The 17340-nt window shown below is 44.3% G+C and overlaps 1 protein-coding gene and 1 long non-coding RNA gene across 3 annotated transcripts in view; both read left to right on the forward strand.

The window, feature by feature from the left end:
* Positions 1-2317, forward strand: part of LOC141154400 (beta-1,4-galactosyltransferase galt-1-like) — a 68171-nt gene extending 65854 nt beyond the window's left edge. Inside the window, 5 exon segments of the mRNA XM_073640278.1 lie at positions 1-129; positions 131-290; positions 293-391; positions 394-458; positions 461-2317. The exon segment at positions 1-129 is cut by the window's left edge and continues 270 nt beyond it. Coding sequence (XP_073496379.1) covers positions 1-129; positions 131-290; positions 293-391; positions 394-458; positions 461-1174 — 1167 coding nt within the window. The 3' untranslated portion in view covers positions 1175-2317.
* LOC141154402 (uncharacterized) overlaps positions 1-17340 on the forward strand; it is a 699373-nt gene that overhangs the window by 65868 nt on the left and 616165 nt on the right. The window lies entirely within an intron of this gene.

Here is a 17340-nt window from a genome sequence, read left to right on the forward strand (position 1 = left end):
ATCAAAGTGAAGAACAGTAGGACCTTTCTGGTATCTGCCTATCTGGACTTTCGTGGTAGCAGAATTGTCAGGATTTTGGGCATAACCTATCGATATGATCCAGATTCTTTGCTGTGTGATTTCTGTTTTCTTAACCCCTAGTAACTCTAATATTAATTTTGCAGAGCATCAGGTCCACACGGACCACTTTAATTTTCCATATGGTACAACAGATCTCCTGTGCAATATCCAAGATGACGAAGACCCGAAATACGTATCTCTATACCGAATGGACGACCCTGCTCCTGTGTTCCTAAAATCCAAAATACTGTTGAACAGGTTCATAAAGTAGAGCCTAAATTTCAGTACAACATTCTTATTTGCATTTCGGCAATGTTCGGTGCTTACAGTAACGTCTGCAGTTTATACAGTCTATGGAGATGTACCGCATGATGGGTGCCGAAAAAGTGATCATCTACCACACACGGAGTCTAGCCCAGGTATGAAAAAAATCCTGTCCTATTACGTCGACCTAAAATTTGTAGAACTTATTCCTTGGCCCATTACCTCTTTCATAAATGTTTCCAAGGGTTGGCACTACCCCGATCATCCTGGAGATCTCCATTACTTTGGTCAGACTGCGGCTTTGAATGACTGCATTTATCGCAACATGTACAAGAGTAAATATATAGCACTGAATGACATTGATGAGTTGATCATCCCAATCATCCACAAAGACTGGCCAGAAATGTTGGACCATCTTCTCCGTGATGACCCAAGCTTGAACGTTTTTATCTTCGAAAATCATTTATTTCCAACCACTCCTCAAGATAAGACTAATGGCCTGACTCCCGAAGAGTGGATTTCCGTCCCGGGAGTTAACATCCTCCATCATGTCTACCGGGAACCCAATCTGCCCAACGAAATCAATCCTACAAAGATGATCATAAATCCCAGGAGCATTGTCAAAGTTTCTGTCCATGTTCCGCTTGAGTTTATGGGCAATCAGTACCAAGTTCCCAGTGAAGTTGCCAAACTTTGCCATTACCGAGAACCCAAGCAAAAAGACCTGGACCCGAGTTTCCTGATTGAAGACCACATCTTGTCCGAATATGAAATTAATTTGATAGAAAGGGTAAACCGGGTATTAATGAACGTCAACTACATAAAAGTGAAAAATGTCAGTCACGGGTAAACGTTCTGATGAGAAGAAACTTTTCGATATGGTGCAATATTTTCTAACATGACATTTATCAGGACATTGGCTGGAAAACCTCCTTTTCCCCACTCTTCATGGCAGTTTTTCGGCAGTGAGCTCAGGAGAAAACTGCACGCGAAATTTGTACTTCATCCTGAAGAGACTTGGAAAATTAAAAAAAAAAAAAAAAAAAAAAATGTGGTTGGGGCCTGACCGATATGACCCCCTGCTAATCGCTAGATAGAAGTGGCAACGGTGCTATGAAAGCGTAGTGACGTTTTACCTCCTGCTTTCTTTAGAGGACACATGGTTGGAATAAGACAAAGGATGGCGTAAAGGTGACCATACACCCAAAGACCCCCACCACCCAAACACATGCATGATCGGTTCGGCAGAGCGTGCATATGTTCCCAATGGAGAGGGTTGTTTGCTGCTGTCAGACACTGTGACTGCCCTGAAATTAAAATGTGTTTGGAATTCAACATGCTCAATTCTTCGTGTCGGGGAGAGTCATGGGGCTGCTATGCACATGAGATAATCGGCTGGTCCAGTTGAAATCTGTGCTTTCGGCAGACTTTTCTCCAATGTGTATGGAGGGCTTAACGCGTTACTTCTTTTTTTTGCACTATGATGATGTGACTGTATTCTGCGCTGTCTGCAGAGCAAAGATGAACTGTGGCTATTGATTATTTAATAACCTCTGTTTCACAAGGGAAAAAAACCTCTTAATGCATTTGCTAAGTGCTGCCTAAGCGAACACAGATGATATCTGTGATATAAATTCCTCATCTCTTCCAGTGACGGTTTATGACCTACAATAGATTGTATTGATCCCGGGCTGGGGTGTTTTATCTTGACATAAAACCAAAAATATATATATATAATATATATATCTGTATATATATTTTTCTTCTTAATACCAAAGATTCTGCCAGGAGAGACAGAGTTAATGCAAGAATATCTTTTCTTTCCTGTCTATTGTCAGATATAACAACGGGAGCTGGCAATCTTCTGGAGGATTTTCATCTGTATTTACACGTGCGGTTGGGGGAAGTTTTTCCATGTGGCAATGGCATTTTTTAAAAAATATATTTATCTCTGCTGAGTTATTAAAGGTCGAAAGTTATTAAAGACTGTGTGTAAGAAGAGTGTTTGTTTCTGACTGGGTCCACATGACAACTCTCCCTGTATCTGTGCTCAGGCAGTTCATTGTCAACATAGGGATGTTGAGCTCTCAAAACAACCAATCAGATCTCAGTTTACAAAAGTGTTTTTTTTCTGGATGCCTCTATATGGAATAACATATTTGAATATGCCGCACTATACTGCAAAAAAAAAAGAGAAAACAGAGCGGTTCAGCTGCTCAGTATTCAAAGTCCAATACTCGGCCCCTTGTAGAGTCTAAGCCACATACACAGGTGCTCCACCTTCATACACAGGTGCTCCACCTTCATACACAGGTGCTCCACCTTCATACACAGGTGCTCCACCTTCATACACAGGTCCTCCACCTTCATACACAGGTCCTCCACCTTGCATCCACAGACCTAAATACCAGAGGTGTTTGCACCTCCACTTCCAGACAAGAAATGAACAGCTCAGCTGCACCTCCTGGATTGGAGGGTGGGAATGACTAGTTCCCCCATCTCATCTTATCATTCCTAACAAACCTGGACCCATATATTGGTCCTATTAACCTTCTCAGCGCCTCCTATCCAGGATTCTGACAGCTTCTTGTCTACAAGTTGAAGATGAAATGATCTCTAAAAGGCCTAAAGTTGAAGATGACACATTTCCTCTGTATTTTAAGCAAAAAAAAAGATGTATATTTTCCTCTTTTACATTTTAAAAATTACAAAAAGGAAAATGGGCCAAATGCAATAGTTTAGGCACTCTGTATGGTTAGTATCTAGTAATGCTTCCTTTTGAAGGTAGAAGAGTCTTTCAATTCTTATTTAAGGGATTTTCATCCATTGAACTCCAGAGTCTGCTAAATTTTTCTGAAGGTCTTTTGCAGTCAAGTGGGAGTTCTGATTTGCCTCTCTAGCAATCCTACAAGCAGCTCTCACTGAGATTTTGCTTGGTCTTCTAGACCTTATCTTGACCTCCACTGTTCCTGTTAACTACCATTTCTTAATTACATTTCAAACTGAGGAAAGGGCAACTTGAAAACGCTTTTCTATCTTCTTATAGCCTTCTCCTGCTTTGTGGGCCTCCATCATTTTAATTTTCAGAGTTCTAGGCAGCTGCTTAGAAGAACCCATGGCTGCTGTTTTTTGGCACAAGGTTAGAGGAGGCTGGGTTTTTCTAAAGCTGGGAAATTTGCATCACCTGGCCTTTCCTAACGATGATAGTGAACAAGCCATAATCCTAACAGGCTAATTGCCCACACCGCTCCCGGCACTTTAACCCCCTAAATCCTGCGATTGCAGCATTTAGCGAGCGAGCAGAGGGACAGAAGCCCCTCTGCTCTTGGATCGGAAACCCTGCAACAACATTGCTGGGTCCCAATCGTTGCCATGGTGATCCGATGTTGTCATGATGACATCCGGGTCACCAGGCACATGCGTACTTCATGATCTAACTAACTTGTGTCTGCAGCACTGACAGTTATGAGGTATAGCAGTGATCCTGCACTGCTATACCTTATAACTGCAATCAGACTGTATAAAGTAAAAGTCCCATAGTAAAAAAGTGAAAAAAAGTAAAAATATTTTTTTTAAAAATCACAAAATAAAAAAAAATACAGCCAAATGAAAAGTGGAATAAAACGCAATCAAAAAGACAAATGTAAATAAAAATGGCATCGCTGAAAACGTCATCTTGTCGCACAAAAAACAAGTCGCCATACTGCTCCAAGGCGGAAAAATAAAAAAGTTATAGCTCTCAGAATAAAGCGATGTAAAAAAAAAAAAATCTTTTTTCTATAAAATAGTTTTGTGCAAAAGCGCCAAAGCATAAACTATATAAATGTAGTGTTGCTGTAAATGTACTGACCTGAAGAGTAAATCTGTTTTTTCAATTTTACCACACGCGGAACGGCATAAAAAAAAAAAAAAAAAAAACAATTCCTGAATTGTTGATTTTTGTTTATTCTGCCTCCCAAAAATTGGAATAGAAAGCGATAAAAAAAAGTCACGTGCCCGAAAATGGTACCAATAAAGACATCAACTTGTCACTCAAAAAACAAGCCCTTACATGACTCTGTCGGCCGAAATGTGGAAAAATGATAGCTCTCAAAATATGCCGATGCAAAAACTAGTTTTTGCAGAAAAAAGCGTCTTTTAGTGTGTGACAGCTGCCAAGCATAAAAACCCGATATGAATCTGGTATCTCTGTAATCGCACCGATCCGAAGAATAAAGTCATCTAATCACTTATACCGCACGAGGAACGGCGTAAAAAATAAATAAAACCAATTCTTCACCTGCTGCTGATTTGTTAATTCTGCCTCCCAAAGATCGCGGTAAGGCTCTGCTCACATTTATCTTGCACTCTGCACTGAGCGCTTACACCGGGGTTTCCATGTAAATCTCTGAAATACGTGATTCAGATGGAACTCCTGGCAGAAGATTTCCTGTAATGAGGCAAAGTGGACGCCGTCTGGCTAATGGTTTGTCGGCGTCCGTCTTTTTATTAGGCTTGCATAAAAGTGCCACAGTTTTGTGAATCTCTAAAAAAAAGAAAAAACACTGCTAAACAGAGGCCAAAGTAACTCTGCTGCCTCATTATAGTGAATGGATCCCTCGGGGGTTTCATCTGAATTACGTCACTTGGAGATTTAAATGGAAACCCCGATATCAGTGCACAGCGTAAAGCACAGGATAAATGGGAACATTTTACATAACATTTTGGATCACAATAAAAGCTTTGACTCAATCCACAAAAAAAAGCAAAGCAAGTCCCCACTCAGGTCCGTCATCTGATAATGGAAATATAAGGGGGGCTTCCATGTTACTAGTAGTACAAAGGCTCTGGAAAATCGAAATGGCCCTTGCCCTCAAAAAGAAATTCAGCAAATTCTGTGCACCCAAATACAAATGCCCGCCTCCCTTTTGATCCCCACAGTGTGCCTAAACCGCAGTTAGCGTCCACATGTTTGGCATTATTGTAGCGATGAGAGCCCGCCTAATTTACAGGTGCATGTCTCCAGGAGCATGAGTTGGGCATAACATACTGGTCACTACAACGTCAGTTTGCAATTTTTTGCTGCTTGTTTCTGGAAAACTCACACATAGTTAAAATCCTCACCGCACCTGTAGATAAATTTCCAAAGGGGTATAATTTCCAAAATGGGGTCACTTGAGGGGGGATTCTGCTCTTCTAGCACTTAGGGTCTCTGTATATAAAGTCTGCAAACTATTCTAGGAAAATCTGCGCTCCAGGAGGCAAATAGTGCTCCGTCCCTCCCGAGTCTCGCCATGTGGCTAATCAGTACTGTACAGCCACATATGGGGTATTTCTACATTCAGCAAAAATTGTGTGACAAATTTTGGTGCCATTTTTACCCATTTCCCAGTGTGAAAATGTAAAATTAGGGGCCAAAACAAAACTTTTGTGATTAAAAATGTAATTATTCTTTCTTCACCGCCCAATGGTGTAAAATTCTTTGAGGCATATGTGGAGTCAACATTCTCACTGCACACCTGGATGAATTCTTTTGAGAGGTGTAGTTTGTAAAATGGGGTCTCTTATGGGGGGTTCTGCCAATGTGACATGGCACCATCAAACCAGCCCAGCAAAATATGAACTCCAGTATAGCGCTTCTTCCCTTCTGAGCTTTGAACGGTGCCTCAAAAGTAGTTTTCAACCACATATGGGGTGTCGGCGTACTCAGGAGAAATTGCATCACAAATTTTGGGGTCCATTTTCTCCTGCTATCCTTGTGGCAATGAAAATATTGGGGGCTAAAAATACATTTTTGTGGTAAAAATATATTTTAATTTTTACAGATCCACATTGTAAAATTCTGTGAAGCACCTGTGGGTTCAAGATACTCACCACACATCTAAATAAAGTCCTTGAGGGGTCTAATTTCCAAAATGCGGTCACTTGTCGGGGGTTTCCACTGTTTAGGTACATCAGGGGCTCTCCAAACGCAATAGGACACCCACAGACCACTCCATCAAAGTATGCGTTCCAAAATTTCACTCCTTACTATCTGAGCCTCGCCATGTGCCCAAACAATAGTTTTCCCCCACATATGGGGTATTTGCAAAATTGTGCTGATGGAAAGCAGACATGTGGGAAATGTTATTTATTAACTATTTTGTGTGACATAACTCTCTGATTTAAGGGTATGAAAATTCAAAGTTTGAAAATTGTGAAATTTTTAAAATTTTCGCCAAACTTCTGATATTTTTACAAAGTAATGCCAGTCATATCAAAAAATGTTACCACTATCATGAAGTACAATAGTGCACGAAAAAACAATCTCAGAATCAGTGGAATCCGTTGAAGCGTCCCATAGTTATTACCACATAAAGTGACAGTGGTCAGAATTCTAAAAATTGGCCTGGTCATTAACGTGCAAACAGCCTTCGGGGTTAAAGGCAGTGGCGAACTTCCAATGGCGGCAGGCCACGCCCCCTCTCCACCAGTAAGCGGGCGCAAAGAATGATGGGGGTGGAAGCGTCTGCTGACGCTCCCTCCTCCATCATCATTGCTCATGCTGATGGCTGGAGGGAAGCTCCCATCATCCTTCCTTGGCATCTGACATGTCAAAGCAGCGGGCGCGATGATGTTATTACTCCCTGCCCACTGTCCTGAGATGTCCGGCGCTTCACACCAAAGGCTCAGCAGACCGGAGCATCGGGTGGAACAAGGAGAGGTGAGTATTGTATGTATTTATTTAAATCAGTGACTGGTGGCCATAATAGAGGATGGGTGTGCATTATACTGTATACAGGACCATGGGGGGGAGCATTATACTGCATACAGGACCGGAGCATTATACTGTATACAGGACCATAGGAGGGAGCATTATTCTGTATACAGGACCATGGGGAGGAGCATTACATTATACTGTATACAGGACCATGGGGGATGCATTATACTGTATACAGGACCATGGGGGGGAGCATTATACTGCATACAGGACCGGAGCATTATACTGTATACAGGACCATAGGAGGGAGCATTATTCTGTATACAGGACCATGGGGAGGAGCATTACATTATACTGTATACAGGACCATGGGGGATGCATTATACTGTATACAGGACCATGAGGGGGAGCATTACACTATATACAGGACCATGGGGGGGCGCATTATACTGTATACAGGACCATGGGGGAACATTATACCGTATTTAGTACCATGGGGGGCACATCAGACTGTATTCAGGACCGTGGGGGTGTATTATACTGTATTCATCACCATGGGAGGCACATTATATTGTATGGAAGACCATGGGGGGAGCATTACACTGTATACAGGACCATGGGGATGTGCATTATATTGTATGGAAGACCATGGGGGTGCATTATAGTGTATGGAAGACCATGGGGGGTGCATTATATTGTATGGAGGACCATGGGAGGTGCATTATGCTGTATACAGGACCATGGGGGGTGCATTATATTGTATGGAAGACTATGGGGGTGCATTATACTGTATGCCAGCAATTATACAGTGTGAAGGTTTGTGTGGGGCCCATGATACTGTCTGGAGGGCTAGTGCTAACTACTATACCGTGTGGGGCCATTATACTGTATGGAGGGCTGGGTGGGGGATCATATTGTGTGGGGGTCACCATACTTTGCCTTGGTAGTTGAGGTGGGATACAGTAGGATCAGTATAGTGTGCATGTGGAGGCTAATGTGGAGGAATTCACCATGGGGGTATCATACTATGTTTGGGGGCACTTTTGTTTGCATAATACTTTAAGGGGGCAATGAAAGAGGAATCTAGTACTTCAGTGGGAGGAAAATTACTATGTAAAAGCTGGAAAGTTGTGAGATATGCTCTTCTGTGACCTCAACAATTATCTTTTTTTTGGGGGGGAGGGGCGTAATTAGAACTTCTGCTATGGGGCCCCATGATTTCCATGTACCCCCTGCGTAAAGGGGTTAATAGTGTCCAGACAATATTAGATAGATATGAGTCTCCATTCCTGTGATCTGCATTGATCTCCAAAGTGGCAGGGATCCGACCACCAGTGAGTACAAAGCTAGTATAATGGGAACATTGTGTGACTTTGTTTCTAGCATGAAACAAGTTTTAAAATTACCTGAAAATGAAATTGTTCCTCTTACATAAAATTGGAGCCACTGAAATTAATTGTATTTACCCTAACTGTGCCCGCACCAACAGTGTAACCCAAGGCTGCTGGCTAGAGTTAGTCCTTGACCTTTGTGTACATTTTGAGTTATTACCTTCCTTGTGGCTTATAATAAATACTGTACTGCTGGCAAATTCAAGGAAAATGTTGACAAAAGTTTTTTGCCCCGGCGAACCTCTATTAAATTACGACATCTGTAAGATTTGATAATGGAGCTGAAACTGCCCATGCAATTGCATTTACAAAACTGCTTAAAAAAGGGAACTGAACCCAAAATATGCAAATCTGACAGTGCTGGGAGTTGCCACTAGGTGGTGCTATCGTTAAACCTATTGATGCACCCAGTACTTCGCTCAATGTAAGAGGCATGTAATCGTGCAGTTGGACATAGATTTTTATCATGTATGTCTATGTCTGCTTCACATGCTAATTTCAGTAGCACTGATGTGAGTTGAGGGCCGGTGCTCAACTCTGCCAAGTGTACTTGTGTTGGCACCTTAAACAAGTTGCTGCAGGCAGAGCATGATTGGAACTGTAGTTTTGCACACTTGGATACCTACACATTGGAGGCTGACCACTGAGTTAGAGTAACTTAAAGGGAACCTGTCAGAACATTTTTACATATAGAAGGAATAGTGGAGTTATATAGGCGCTCCCCTCATTAAAAATGAAACCTTTTTTGCAGACATGAGAAATCTAACCCCTGCAAATCAGGCCGGAAGTGCACTGGGGGCGTCATGTACTTTGCTTTCAAGTGCACGACTTCCAACCTAATATGCATATTGCGTTAACCCTACCCTCGATTCCTCATGACTGGCATATTGGATCTCTCCCAAAAAGTTTTCTTTTTTCGGGGGGGGGAGGTTCTAGTGATGAGCGAGCACTAAAATGCTCGGGTACTCGTTGCGCGGGTCGAGGAAATTGGAATGCTTGAGTGCTCGGTCCAAGCAATGAGCCCAATGTTTGTCTATGGGAAACTCGAGCATTTTTCCGGCTGCCCCCCCCCCCCTCCCTGGCGGTCTGCAGAGGGCCTTAAAAATTGCCCAAATCGATGAGAACAGCATGGGGAAGCATTTCTGACTCCCAGGTCACTGCTGTCAACAATGTTGTCAGAGTATTACGCCACTTTTATGGACTCAAAATAAAACATACAAAAACTAAACCAAAATAGATTTTCCTGGGAAAAATGTTAAGGAACATCCCTTTCCAAGTTAATGACTTGTATATTAGGCAAAATAAATAACCAAAAACAAAAATGCTCCTCCACACCTTGGGCTATGTTCACACGTAGCATTTTTGCATTGCTATCAACGGTGAAAAATACATTCACCGGTAAATGTCATTTTAACATTTTTCTACCTTAACTTGCCATGTAGTGTATGAGACATGATCAGACACATCCTGTTTCATTTATGAAGGAGGGACTCTGAAAGTCACAAAGACTATTTTTATAGGGTGATCAGGCGGCCCTTACTATTCTTAAAGGGCCTGCAGGTGGCTATGCTTTGTTGTTCCCATTATTAAAGAGTGGGTCTCCTATACAGTTATTGCGTATGCAGTGACTGCAAGGGCTGCCAAAAATTTGGACACATCCCAATACCCCTTTGAAGAGACATAGAGGAGGGCATAAGTAAAAAAAAATGTTCCCACCTATTAAGGAGTGGGTCTCCTATAGTGGTAATGCCGATGCAGTGACTGCATGGGCTGCCAAAATTTGGTAAAAACCCCAATAACAATTTAAAGACACATAGAAATGGTCCTCAGTAACGACATGTTCCTAGAAAGGAGTGGTTCTGCTATCCATTTATAGGGTATGCCGTGAGTACAACGGCTCCCAAAATTTAGGAAAACCCCAATAACAATTTAAAGACACATAGAGATGGGCCACAGTAACGACATGTTCCCATTAGAAAGGAGTGGGTCTCCCATACTGTTCTTGCGTATGCAGTGACTGCAACAGTTGCCAATAATTTGAAGGCACTCCAATGCCCCTTGCAAGAGACGTAGAGGTCAGAGGGCTTCCTGAAAACAATGTTCCCATTATTAGGAAGTGGTTCTCCCATACTGTTTGCTTATGCAGCGAATTGCAACAGCTGCCAATAATTTGGAGGAACTCCAATACCCCTTGCAAGAGACGTAGATATGGTGATATGGTAGATATGGTGGTTGAGGATGAGGAGAAGGAGGAGGACAAGAGCAAATAGACAAAATCAGGAAGCGTATACCCATGTCTGGGTGTGAAGACAGAGGTGCATGGGAATAGAGTTAGACCTCACAATAAAAAAAGACACTGGATTTGAGTTTATTTTACGCTGTTATCATTTGTTGGTGTTGAGAAGTCTGGCCCAATCCAGCCCTTGTTCATTTTTATGAAATGAAGAGTCAGTCTGTCAGCATTTTCAGTTGACAGGCGGATGCGCCTATCAGTTAGAATTCCACCAGCGGCACTAAAAACCCGCTCTGATAAAACGCTAGCGGCAGGGTAGGCCAGGACCTCCAGGGCATAGAGAGCCAGTTCATGCCACATGTCCAGCTTAGATACCCAATAATTATAAGGCACGGAGGATGTTGGTACGGTTGGCAAGGTACTCTCTAAGCATCTTCTGACACTTTTCTCTCCTTTTGAGAGTACCCCACGCATCAGGGCCTGTGCGATGGGAGGGTCTGAGAAAACTGTCCCAGAACTTGGACAGTGTTCCCCTGCCCCTGCTATATTGGATGTGTCTCTCTCGCCTGTACTCCTTGGTTGTCCAACGAACTGTGACCTCTGCCCCCAGCGTTTTCGGATGGGAATTTTTTTAATAATTCCGCAACAAGGGCTCCATTTTATTAGGCCCGCCCGGAGCGAGAATAAGAGACAGAAAGTTCTCGTTCTTGTAGCGTGGGTCTAGAAGTGTTACCAACCAGTAATGACCATCACCCAAAATTTGGACAACACGAGGGTCACGTGAAAGGCAACGTAACATAAACTTTGCCATGTGTGCCAGCCTGCTAACAGGCAAGACTTCCGTATCCTCACAAATAGGACGACTGCCCGTGCTCTCCTCCTCCTCCCTGTCCTCAGGCCATTCACGCTGAACAGATGGTATGACAATTATGCAGGTAGTACCATCTATAGTGCAGGAAGCTAGCTCCTGTTCTTTCTCCTCCTCTTCCTCATTGTCACTCAATCCACGTTGCGATGAGATGAGGCTGGGCTGTGTGGCATCACCTTGTATGGTTCCTTGCTCCATCTCATCGTGCTCCACCTGCAATGCATCCTTTTTAATTGTGAGCAGAGAGCGTTTCAGAAGACAGAGAAGCGGGATGGTGACGCTAATTATGGCGTCTTCGCCGCTCACCATCTTGGTGGTGTCTTCAAAGTTTTGGAGGATGGTACCGATGTCTGACATCCATGTCCACTCCTGAGGTCTTATGTGTGGAGTCTGACTTGAATACTGATGGCCGTGTTGCAGCGGGTAGTCAATAACTGTCCTCTTCTGCTCACAAATCCTTCCCAACATCTGCAATGTAGAGTTCCAACGCATGGGGACATCGCACACCAGTCGGTGAGCTGGAAGCTGCAAATGCTGCTGAAGCACGGCAAGAGCGGCGGAAGCTGTAGCTGACTTTCTAAAATGGGCACACACACAGCATACTTTGACAAGCAGATCCAGCAGATCTGGGTAGGTTTTGAAAAAACGCTGTACCACGAGGTTAAGCACATGGGCCAGGCATGATACGTGTGTGAGCTTGCCTGGCTTCAGAGCCACCACCAGGTTCCGGCCATTATCACACACGATCATGCCCGGCTGTAGGGTCAGCGGTGTCAGCCACAGATCTGCCTGCTCCTTCAGAACTGTCCACAACTCTTCAGCGTTGTACGGTTTGTCGCCTAAGCATATTTGCTTCAGCACAGCCTGTTGCCGCTTGGCCGAGGCAGTGCTTCCAGCTTGTGACTGTTGTGTTAATGGAGGCTGAAGAAGAGGAGGAGGAGGTGCAGGAGCTGTAGAATGTGGGGGCAGCCCTGATTGACCCAGGGCCCGCAATCCTCGGCGTCGGGAGGACGTGTTCCGTCCCAAGGTCTGATTGGGACCCGGCTTCCACTATATTAACCCAGTGTGCCATCAGTGAGATGTACCGTCCCCGCCCACAAGCACTTGTCCATGTGGCTGTGGTTAGGTGGACTTTCCCAGTAACTGCGTTGTTGAGGGCATGACTAATGTTGTGGGACATGTGCTCGTATAATTCGGGGACCGCACACCGGGAGAAATAGTGGCGACTGGGGACAGAATACCGAGGGACGGCCACCGCCATCAGGTTGCGTAAAGATTCCATCTCCACGAGCCTAAAAGGCAACATTTCGAGCGCAAGTATTTGCGAAATGTGTGAATTTAGTAGTGTGGCCTGTGGGGCGTTGGCTGCGTATTTGCGCTTGCGTTCCAAGGACTGGGGTAGGGACAACTGAATGCTGCGCTGGGACAAGAACATGGACGTGGTTGCTGATGATGCTAGTTGATAGTGGGCAATGACAGGTGCAGGCCGGGAGCCATCTTTGCATGCGCCATTGGCGTGCACGCACAACAGTGGCAGAAGCTGTCGGTTTCTAACCGTTTGTGCAGACACATGCACATCTGTGGCCTGCTGGAGGTCATTTTGCAGGGCTCTGGCAGTGCTCCTCCTGTTCCTCCTTGCACAAAGGTGGAGGTAGCAGTCCTGCTGCTGTGTTGTTGCCCTCCTACAGCCCCCTCCACATCTCCTGGTGTACTGGCCAGTCTCCTGGTAGCACCTCCAGCTTCTGGACACTAAGCCGACAGACACAGCAAACCTTCTTGCCACAGCTCGCATTGATGTGCCATACTGGATGAGCTGCACTACCTGAGCAACTTCTGTGGGTTGTAGAGTCCATCTCATGCTACCACGAGTGTGAAGGCACAACCGACCTTCAAAAGTGACCAAAACATCAGCCAGAAAGCATTGGTACTGGGATGTGGTCTGTGGTCCCCACCTGCAGAACCACTCCTTTATTGAGAGTGTCTTGATAATTGTATAAATATAGCACGAGTGACTGTTTAATGTCAGACACAATAGATACCCAGTCAAGAGGATCTGTACAGCAGGGGTAAACTAGACAATTAGTACTTAACTTTTAATAGATTTAGTTAAAATGTTCTAAAAATTAAAAAGGAGATAACCACGGTATATACCCAAACAGAATTAAACCATGTCAGGTCAGGGACCTAGATCTCTTAAGGCGAGCCGTGGTCAGTTAGGGATAAACTGTTCCTGCCAGGGCAAAGCCTACTACAGTGTCCAGCCAAGATAGGATGGACAGAGGAAAAATAGCAATCAAAAAGGAGTAAGCCAGTATCAAATAAAGATTCTCAATGTTGTCAGTGGACACACAAAGCCATAATACTCACAGATTTATACAGATACAAACAGTGCTAGATAACTAATAAAAAAGGAACGTCCTCATCCAATCATTTGTAGAGCATCTATGGTAACGGGAGGAGTTCTCCAAGGAGGGGAGGCAGATCCATTTGCAGGGATGAGGCGTGTAATTCTGCCCCTGTTAATTCCCTAGAGGGTCTATACTGCCCCTAACAACCCCTTGCTCCTGCCCTTACAAGGACAGTCCACATCTAGCCACTGCACTCTGTAGCCCTGTGCTTTCCCTATAGTTCCAACGCGTTTCTTCCAACCGGAATCATCAGGGGACTTGAACTATAGCACTAATGGAGCTAGACTATTCACTAACTCAGACAGCATGACTGTCTCCAATATTCTTGTGAAGCAACTATTAGTCATAGTACATGGTTTATATAGAGATAGGATGTAACAAAAGCAATGCGCTAGTTTCATTGTCCAATAAAGAGAGTAGTATGTAAATAGCCACCATCATAGATCGTTAGATTCATATATCAGGTGTCTCTAAAGCTGCACATGGCCCCAGAGTAGCATGTGGAACGCAAGCCCAGAATCTGGACCGCACTTCCGCCTGTGTGGACCGCAGGAGCGTCACTTCCGGTGACGCGGCATCCGGTGATGTCACATCCGGCCGTACACAGCGGCCGGAGCCTGCAGTGGAACACAAGCCAGCCAAATGGAACGCAGATGCGTCACAGCCGGTGAGGTCACATCTGGTGACGTCATCACATATAGCGTCCAGGCTGGTTGCTATCGTTGTGTGGTTCCAGTTACCGGAGGGCTCGCAATGCACGTGTTTAGTCAGTCAGATAATTATCAAGTCACAAGATGGTCACTGAGTGACACACACGCATTGTGATACAGCCAAATAGATATATAACAAACTCAATAGACTATTTAATGAATGGACACTGTGTAAATGGTAAGGTAGCCAATATAAATAAAAAGGGTTATCTCTGGCAGGAACTAGTACAGAATCAAATAAAAGCGATTACTGGAGCTACAAAAATTGTACAAGAGGTCAGAGTGGACAAAATGCATACATATAATGGGATGGTTGGGGAAACAATAGAAGAATACAGGGGACTATAAGAAGCAATTATATGTGCACTGCTCATTCATGCCCTGAGGGGACACTGTATCCAGATAGTATATCCACCTTGTTTCCGCCTGTAGAACCAACCTATCCCAATTCCCTCCTCTCTGTGGTTTCCGTATGTGATCAATCCCCATAAACTTGATAAATTTAGTATTGCCATTATTATGGCACAAGTTCAGATGCCTCGCCAGGGGGGTGTCCCTTTGATGTTCCACGTCGCCGATGTGCTCACCTATCCTGCACCTAAACTCGCGTATAGTTTTGCCCACATATTCAAGGCCGCCGGTGCACGTGGCTTTGTATATCACCCCCCCTGGTACGACAGTTGATAAGTTGATAAACTGATTATATCCTAAAGAAGGCCTATCATGCGGCAAGAAATATGAATCGCGGCTGTCTTTTGGTACCAAAGAAAAAATCCCCCACATCTGAATCATTCAGTTTTGTGACAACCTTTGACAATGGTGTCGAACAAGTGAGGAAAATCCTCAATAAACATTGGGCCATTTTGCACAGGGACTCTGAGATTGGAAATCTTTTGACTGATCGCCCTCTAATTACCTACAGAAGGGGTAGATCTATAAATGACAGGTTGGTTCATAGTCATTATGGAGCACCTAGAACTCCTACTTGGTTGGATAATCATAAAGGTTGTTTTAAATGCCATAATTGTGTTGCTTGCCAGTATATCCAAACTGGTACAAGTTTCCGAAGCAATGTCACTGGTAAAATCTATGACATACAGCAGTTTATCAACTGTCGTACCAGGGGGGTGATATACAAAGCCACGTGCACCTGCGGCCTTGAATATGTGGGCAAAACTATACGTGAGTTTAGGTGAGCACATTGGCGATGTGGAACATCAAAGGGACACCCCCCTGGTGAGGAATCTGATGTGAGGCGTTGGGCTGTTGCTGGATTCGAAATGGGTCCAGAGCCTTCTGTGGTCTCCCATTTAGGTCCAGCTGGGGCTGATGCTGCTCAGCATCATTGTCAGCCCCAACGCCTAGCTGGTCCACGAGATGTACAGATTGTCTCTTGGGTATTTGTGCCTAGCAATGTTAAGCATAGGCTGCTGAGGGAGACAGGACTGTTGGAGCCTAAGTCCAGGATTCTCCTCACTGAGCATGTCTGTGACCTGGCGGACCGTGATTGGTGGTTTGGCAACCACCTGATCCGGTGACCTGGCACCGCCTGATTGGTCGCGGGTGACTCCACCAATAGTGCGAAGGTGGGCAGGGCTTAGTCTTTAAACGACCCGCCCACAAACATGGCGGCGCGCTCTGATCATTGAGCAAGTGATGCTGTTGTGTGGACGACTGTGCTCCACGTAGTTTCTATAGGCAGGCTAGTTGAAATAGGCAGGCTAGTGGAAATAGGCAGGTAGCTTCGCCTAGCAGTCTGGCACTGCCAAAGGGGTCGCCTCAGAGCGAAGCCACTCCCAGGACGAAACGCGCGTCGAGGCTGCCACACATCCCCCAGCATCTCAGGACACGCTGCCTAAAACTTTTATCATATGGCACAAGGTAATGGATATTCCATAGAGCTGATGCTCCTGACTTGACAGTTATGACATTTCCATAGCGCTATCTATGAATTCATAACGCATCACTGCTGTTTTTTTCTATGCCCTATGTTATATTACTCTGTCACTGGCTTACCTTATAAGGTTACTACCTTGAATGCTGTATGCTATATTCAACTTTTTGCCATTGATGTTACTGCTAGTGAAGGTACTATTTGACATGAATTTATGCTAGTCTTTGCATCATTATATTTCTCGGCTGGCAGCCTATATTTACATCTGTTTTATTCCTCATGCTGGTTCAGGGATGTTAGTCTCCTTGCAGGGTCTTTTCCATCTAATCCTGCTCTCATAGCTGTCCTACCTCCTCCTCACCCTCCCCTCTTTTTCTATTCAATGTTTCTATGTAATTTTATATTTTCTAATAAAATTTATATTTCTTGACTTAAATCCCTCTCATGTAATTTTGGGGTCTACCAACAGGCGGATTGAGATATAATTAGTTAATAGGGGAGACTTTTCCCTTTTATTTAACCTCTTCTTCCCCAAAATAGACTATAAATCAGTTTTTCTATTATAATAAAGTTGTCTGCAACCGCCCTCCTAACAGTATCAGAGCGCCAGGGTCTTGCCGAACATGGCCGACAACCAGCAACTGCAGCGTTACATAAAGCAACTGGAGACCAGACTTAGGTCTCTGGAACAAGCTCCGGTCACTGATATCACTGCAGTAGCTACCCAGGCGGCTTCTCAAGCAGCCAATCTGGTTAACTCGGCTGCGGTGAATGCTGCAACAGCTGCAACTGCCCCATTACCCCGTTTTGCTCTCCTGGAAAAATTTTCTGGA

This window comes from Phyllobates terribilis, unplaced genomic scaffold (genome assembly GCF_046119375.1).
Source record: "Phyllobates terribilis strain yellow unplaced genomic scaffold, ASM4611937v1 Scaffold_7__3_contigs__length_470593459, whole genome shotgun sequence".
Taxonomy (NCBI): domain Eukaryota; kingdom Metazoa; phylum Chordata; class Amphibia; order Anura; family Dendrobatidae; genus Phyllobates; species Phyllobates terribilis.